Source organism: Helobdella robusta (assembly GCF_000326865.2).
Source record: "Helobdella robusta unplaced genomic scaffold HELROscaffold_56, whole genome shotgun sequence".
Taxonomy (NCBI): domain Eukaryota; kingdom Metazoa; phylum Annelida; class Clitellata; order Rhynchobdellida; family Glossiphoniidae; genus Helobdella; species Helobdella robusta.
The window spans coordinates 529642-537712 of NW_008705301.1; the positions used below are offsets into that span (position 1 = coordinate 529642).

The window sequence follows — 8071 nt, forward strand, 5'->3', positions numbered from 1 at the left end:
CAGAAATCCCCCATCATGTTACTATCAAAACGACCCTGATACCGTTGTTCCATAACAGAGATTTCTTGATGGAATCTTTCTCCCTGTTCATCACTGACAGCTCCTAAATTGGCAGGAAAGAAGCTAAGGTGGGAATGGAGGAAATGGATTTTTAGGGACATTCTACAACCCATGTTTTGGTATGCCATTATGAAGTTTTCTACCAAGTTCACATAGTCTTCTGATCTGTGGTTTCCTAAAAAATTCTGAACCAGTGCCACAAACGCTTCCCAAGCCAGCAACTCCACAGGCTCTAGTTGTAATTTGAAATTTGGGTCACGAATAACTTCACGTATCTGTGGTCCAGTAAAAACTCCTGCAGCTATCTTTGCGTTTGTGAGAGTGGTTTTGAATTTATCTTTAAGATAAATAAATCCTTTCGAATCAGTAGGTAGCGCCTTGACAAAGTTTTTAAATATTCCTAATTTGATATGAAGAGGAGGAAGGAAGATTTTGTCAGGATTCACCAACGATTTGTGAAGAATGTTAAATTGTCCAGGTACCGGATCAATTCTCGCAGGCCAGTCTTTGACGAGATAGTGATTTGCATCATCACGACTGTTCCACAGACACAAAAAGCACATGTGTTTCGTGTACCCCAATTGCATCCCAAGAAGAAGAGCAACAACTTTGAGATCCCCACTGATATTCCAGTTGTGATCAGTGTACTTTATAACTTTAAGAAGTGTCTTCATAGATTCATATGTTTGTTTCATACCCACTGCATGGGCTACAGGAATGGATGGTTTAACATTTCCGTTATGTAGCAGAACTGCTTTTAGACTGACTTTACTAGAATCAATAAACAGACGCCAATCTACAGGATCATACTCATCATCCAATTTTGTCATTAATCCAGTAATGTCTACACAGTAACATATATTGTCCTCTTTGTTGTAAAATTTTGCAAATTCGGTGTGCCGGTCACGAAAATGGGATATTTTAGTTCCTCTGTCCAGTAAATTCCATTGCTGTAATCTAGACCCCAGGAGTTCTGCTTTATTTTTAGTTAACCCAAGGTCCCTTACCAGATCACTAAGTTCTCCCTGCGTGATCATGTGAGGTTTATCTTTGTCGTAATCTGGTTTGTATTCAACATCAACCTTTTCATCACCACTTTGTTCTTCTTTGCTATAAAGAACAGTGTCTGTAGGAGGAGTTGGAACAGGATATTCAACACTGTGGGGAACTGGTTTTATTGCAGATGAACAGTTAGGGTACACAATTGATGCTTTGGTTTTCTTAGAATGTCCTTGTATATTTGTCATGCAAAAGTAGCAGTCTGAATGGTGATCTCTTGGCTCACGCCATATCATTGGAATGGCAAAAGGTATTTGCTTTCTTTTCCCATTTAACCATTGAGTGAGACCTACGTAGCAAACACTGCAGCAAATATGTGGAGCCCAGGTTCTTTCTTGATCCGCCACCTTTACTCCAAAGTATGGTAGTAGGCAATCTTTATTCTGTTTGACAAATTTGGTGAACGTTTAGTACTAACTTTAACTTTAGTGAGAAAAATCGAAAAAACGAACTACAAACATATTAACGCCAAACATTCGGTAGAATTTATAGAATATTGTAAAATATATATATATATATATATATATATATATATATGTAAAAATTTAAAAAAAATAAGCGGTTTTTTGAAGAATTTTAATTTTTAAATGTTAATGACTTTAAAATTGAAAAACATGAATGAAAAACGTTTAACGAAGAAAAGACTAATTAATAATTTTTAATGTTATAGTTCAATTTCTAAAACTAAATAGATCTGTCCGCCGATTATGAAGTAAAAATCATGGAATTATATAACTGGAAGCGCCCTACCAGCATTTTAACATTGAAAATTTTTTTCAACGGCAAGTTACCTCTGGAAGCAAGTTTCTAAAAATTAATAATTTGTTTTAAAAGTGAAACTATCTTTTTAACAGATACGTCTAAAATTTTGTTACACATTTTGTAATGTATCATATTTTTATAACTTTATAGAGGTTTTGTGGTTTTTCTAGTAAAAATTGGTTTAAAATTTTTATTTTCAATTTTTATTATAAGCTTTTATTATTTAGTTTAACTTTTAGTTGTACCGTGGGAGGAAGTTATGAGTCTCTTTAAACTGTTGACTATAAATAAATATTGCTGGAAAAACCACTTTGCCGTCTCCGAGATTACCTAACTTTTTAACAAATCTATAAACTATTCTAAATTAATCAAAATAAAATTTATTTGATTAAATTAAACGAATAAAACTATTTATTTAATAAAACAATTTAAATACAGTTTTATAACAAATTCACTTTTAATGTTAAAAGTGAACTTATTTATTGGCTTAGCCATTGAGTTTCGAGATAAGACTTGCAATATGATAAAACTACTTTCTCAAGCTATAACCTACGAGATTAACCCAAAACTTATAAAAATTATATTAAAAATATTATTATTTATTTGAAAAAAAATAAATTGATCAAACAGAATTTATAAATTGTTTAAAAAACCCTTCAAAAATTTTGATATTATTATACATCAAGATAAGCTAACAGCAATTCAGCCAAATTAGCTGAAACCTTACATACACCTGTATTGCTTTCATTCTGAATTTGTTCAAAATTATTCCTATTATTATTTAAAATATATTTATTAACATTTAAAATGATTTTATTATGAATAATAATTGAAGTTTAATATGCAAACTGGCGAATTATTTTAGGAATTTTAAATAAATTAAAAACTTTTTAATAAATAGCTATTAACTAAAAAACGAATCCTATTGTTATTTTAGTAATTAGCTCACAAATTTAAGCCCATATTATGCGTAAGTAATCATTTACAAAAATATATATTAAATTTCAAATTTATTTGTTCTTAATTTAATTAATTTCTTAATTATATATAGCATCTTGCAATGATTGTCTGGGTAGAACTCCTTATGGATCACTCATTGCTACTTTGGTCACTTGCTTAGGTTGGTTAGTTGGCTGATTGACTGGTTGGCCAGTCTCTGGTTTAGTCAATCAACAATCATTCATTAAAGAATCAATTTTGATTCAATTAGTCAATCTGTCGTTTGTTCAATCAACCATGTTTCAATCCATTAATCAATTAATCTGTTATTCAATCATTTATTCAATCAACTAATCAGTCAATTAACCAGCCAATCAACTAGTCAACCAATCACAAAACAATTTTTTAGGAGTAGGATTATTTTGTGGAACTGGCTACAGAGCAGTTGATCTTACGTTGAATGGAATATTCAGTCGACTCTACAGTGTCAACATGCCATGGTCGGTTGTGATGATGGTGATGATGATGATGATGACTGTCTTGTTGGCGATGATGATGATTGTAATGATAATGTTTGTAATAATGGTGGTGATGATTGTAATTATGATGAAGATGATGATGAATGTGATGATGGCATACATCTGCAACACACTATCATCACCCTGGCAGACAAAACCAAAAACACTAAATAAAAACACACACACGTCCGCAGGTTAAAAAGTATCCAGGTTGTATTTTTTATCTTTGGTCTTGTGATGGGCATCTACATGATCGTCTTACTTGCTTTTGGTTTCTTGGCTACTGGGTTAACGCGGGAAAATTTATTTTCAAATTTCAAATCGGCCATTGGCGGGCGTATTTTTGCCGCGATTGTTAGTCAAGATGATGATCCATTAACTTAGTCATTTATTCGTCCACTCACTCAATCACTTATGCGTTCATTCCTTCATTCAATCATTTAAATGATAATAACGACATTCAAACTAATCTTGCTTTTCTTAGCGAAATTCCGTCAAGCCATTCATTCATGCATTCATTCATTCATCCATGCATGCATTCACTCACTCACTCGCTCACTCATTCATTCATTCACTCAATCATTCATTCATTCATCCAGCTGATGGGGACGACATACGTACTGAACACAATCTGGTTGGGCATAACATTCTTGAGTGCAGTTCCTATTATCATCTACATAATGGTCAAATCCATATGTGTGAATGAAATCGAACAGAGGGACTATTGGTTCTTCGATAACTACTGCCTCAATTTAACTAGATTTGGTTGGTTGGTTGGTTAGTTGGTTGGTTAGTTGGTTGGTTGGCTGGCTGGTTGGTTAGTTGGTTGGTTAGTTGGTTGGTTGATTGGTTGGTTGGATGGATGGTTGGTTAGTTAGTTGGTTGGTTAGTTGGTTGGTTGGTTAGTTGGTTGGTTGGCTGGTTGGTTGGGTGATTGGTAAGTTGGCTGGTTGGGTGATTGGTTGGTTGGTTGGGTGATTGGTAGGTTGGCTGGTTATGAATAAATTAGTTAATGAACGATGAAAAATCATTTTAAAAATAAAAACGTACATTTTTTGTTAACTCATAATTATCCATAATAAAATAATGTAAATAATAATGAATATAGTAATAATAACAACAACAACAATAATAATAACTTTCCAAATCGTGATTTTTGGTACAAATATAATGTGGTATTTTTGGTGTACCAGGTATATACAACAATAACTCTGGATACCTTGTAGAAGGCCTATGTGACGAAATTGATCTAAGTCAATTCTGTGAATACGTATGTCTTTGTATAATTATTTGTGTTATAATTATTACATATATATTATATTATAATTATATTATATATTATAGTCATAACTATTGTTGTTGTGGCTGCTGAAGGACAGGCGTTTTTTGATTGTCGAGTCATTCATTCTTTAATTCACTCGTTCGTTCATTCATTCATAATTCATTTATTTTTTCATTCATTCGTTCGTTCCTTCGTTCACTCATTCTTTCACTCACTCACTCATTCACTCATTCATTCATTCATTCATTCATCATCTCAGGTATATGACGCTGGACCTATGTACTGCTTTGCCTATATCGGCTCTTTCTTCATAGTCGTCGGTTTAGTTAGTAACAAAGTAAATTCACACACACACACACAGGCACACACACACACACGCACGCACGCACACACAAACATACATACAAAACCGACAGAAAATCTTTTTAATATCATTGTCTTCAAACTACCACCGAATCAAAACCTCGCGGACAATGAGAGAGTACAGGAGCTACATCGACCTGACGGAGCCGAATGCATCATGATGATGATCCCATTGCGGTGATGATAATGATGATGTTGGTGGTGATGGTAGTGATAATGATGATGTCATTAACGATGATGATGACGATGGTGACGATGACAATAGCGATAATGTTAAACAAAAATACAAAAATTAATTTTTTTTATTCTTATAACTTTGTTTTATTTACAAGTTGATAGAAGAGAAACTAATCGGTGTTCTCTGTTTGATAGTTCTGTGCTTTTATAAAATAATCATAATCAATAATAATTATAAAAACAACGATCACTTATTCATTAATGCACTTCAATCGTTCATTCATTCATTCGTTCGTTCATTCATTCACTCATTCATTCACATTCACTCATTCATTCATCATCATTAAACCGGACGGAAACAGTCAAGGATCTATATCCAGTTATTTCCATCAAAATCATCCGCATTTCAAATCGCGAGCTAAAATTTACTCTCAATCATCAAATCCCGACAAAATCACTCATTCACTCACTAATTCATTCATTCATTCTCTTACTCATTCATTTCCTCGCTCATTCGTTCATTCGTTCATTCATTCACTCATTTATTCACATCATCGTCATCTTTGTCCAAATTTTCGCACGCTGGGAGTCACAATATATCCCGTTATATCCATCACAATTTTGAATTGCCGCCAAAATCACTCATTCATTTCCTCACTTATTTATTCTCTCATTCATTCATTCATTCATTCTCTCACTCATTCATACCTTCACTCATTCATTTTATCACTCATTCATTTCCTCATTCATTCATTCCCTCACTCACTCCTTCATTTCTTCATTCATTCATTTTCTCACTCATTCATTTCCTCACTCATTCATTCCCTCATTCATTCATTTAAACACTCATTCATTCCCTCACTCATTCATTCCCTCACTCACTCATTCCCTCATTCATTCCCGTCGTCGTCGCCATCTTCGTCCTTATTTCCTAACGCTGGGAGTCACGGCTCCGGATCTGTATCCGGTTATATCCAGGAGGTTGGCCTTCGACGTCCAACCGGATAGATCCCTCTTCTCGCCGAACTTGATCTCATAGGCCACCTCTGCTATTCGGGAGTAGACAATGATGACGCCCACCACCTAAATTTTTGGTCGGTTGGTTGGAAAGGTTTTGTGTATTATTATTATTATTATTAGATTAACACTATTATTGTTATTTATATTATTATTATTATTATTACTTTCGTTGTATTATTGATTATTATTATTTTTATTATTATTATTAGATTAACACTATTATTATTGTTATTATTATTTATATCATTATTATTATTACTTTCGTAATTGTAATTATTGTTGTTGTTATTATTATTATTAACGTCCCAGATAGACTTACGTTGATTATGGTCCTCACCACCCAGAAGATGAAGGTGAATACGAGGTAGCCGAGTCTCTGAATGGATTGATGGGTGAATGGATGAATGAATAAATGAATGGATAGATAGATAAATGAATGGATGAATGAATGGATGGATAAAAGAACAAACACAAAATTATTAGCGAAAGAATCCTTAGAATAATATGAATATTTATAGAGATGTGTTTCTAGTTTGAATGATCAAACGAACGAGCGAACGAACTAATATATGAATATTGAATGAATGAATGAATGATTGGAGGAAGAAATAAAGGAATTACTAACAAAAGTGTTATAAGCATAGTATGAATATTTGTAGAGCTGCGTGCCAAGTTCGATTAAAATGTAACAGACGAATATGCCAAGGTACCATTTCGTAATATTAAACTCATAGTAGGTCGGCTGTTATTATTATTATGATGTTAATATTATTATATTATAATATTATTGTTATGTTATTATTATTATATTATAATATTATTGTTATGTTATTATTATTATATTATAATATTATTATATTAATATTATTGTTGTTGTTGTTGTTTTTTGTTAAACCATCATCTTCAGAAACAACAACAACATCGTCATCAGTGATAACGACATCACATTAATGACAACAACATCGTCAACTACAACAACAACATCAACCTCATCATCATTATCATCAACGACCTCATTATCAACAACATCATCATCAACAACAACATCATCATCAACAACAACATCATCAACAACATCATAATCATCAACAACAGCATCATCATCATCAACAACAACATCATCATCATCAACAACAACACCATCATCATCAACAACATCATCATCATCAACAACAACATCATCATCATCAACAACATCATCATCATCATCTTACAAAAATTTTAATGGCCACAATTAAGAGGCTAGACATGAAGATGGCGATGAGGTGTGCTATGAACATCAGTATACTGCAAGCCAGCCATCCTGATAACGATGTCAATTATTATTATTATTGTTATTATTATTATTATTAGTAGTAATAGTAGTAGTAGTAGTAGTAGTAGTAGTAGTAGTAGTAGTAGTAGTAGTAGTAGTAGTAGTAGTAGTAGTAGTAGTAGTAGTAGTAGTAGTAGTAGTAGTATGATTCAATGGAAGAACGATCAAATAAAGAAACAAACGAATGAATGAATGAGTGAGTGAATGAACGACAAAACAAGTGAAAGAATAAAAAAACATGAATGAATAAATTATGTTAATTACCCTCCCAGGCATGGGCCCTCCACGACGATTCAAAGCCGCCTTTGATTTCGAAATTTCCGGACGGGTCCCAAGCTATGATGTCCAGGAGTTCCAGTAGAGAAGCTACAGTGGCCACGACCTTGACATTCATAATAATAATAATAATAATAATAATGATGAGGAGGAGGAGGAGGACGGTGGTGATGACGATACCGGGGAGAATGGCGATAGTGACGATGATTATGATAGTTGTAATGATGAATGAGGGATTTGGCTGAAGAGGCTAACTAAATGAACTTGAAAACGAATAAATGAATGATTGAATGAATGAGA

The 8071-nt window shown here is 33.1% G+C and overlaps 2 protein-coding genes across 2 annotated transcripts in view; one reads left to right on the top strand and one right to left on the bottom strand.

Annotated features, from left to right (window-relative positions):
• Window positions 1-3312: 3312 nt before the first annotated feature.
• Window positions 3313-5144, top strand: HELRODRAFT_179731 (hypothetical protein; the record flags this gene model as incomplete). The annotated part of the gene is made up of 6 exons (XM_009028535.1): window positions 3313-3320; window positions 3533-3692; window positions 3938-4065; window positions 4447-4531; window positions 4880-4945; window positions 5037-5144. The coding sequence occupies 6 exons, from the start codon at window positions 3313-3315 to the stop codon at window positions 5142-5144; spliced, it is 555 nt and encodes a 184-aa protein (XP_009026783.1).
• A 940-nt stretch (window positions 5145-6084) lies between these two features.
• HELRODRAFT_179732 (hypothetical protein) overlaps window positions 6085-8071 on the bottom strand; it is a gene marked incomplete at both ends in the record, with an annotated part of 2180 nt that continues 193 nt past the window's right edge. The window contains 4 exons of the mRNA XM_009028536.1: window positions 6085-6243; window positions 6806-6922; window positions 7395-7483; window positions 7760-7877. Coding sequence (XP_009026784.1) covers window positions 6085-6243; window positions 6806-6922; window positions 7395-7483; window positions 7760-7877 — 483 coding nt within the window. The remainder of the gene's footprint in view (window positions 6244-6805; window positions 6923-7394; window positions 7484-7759; window positions 7878-8071) is intronic.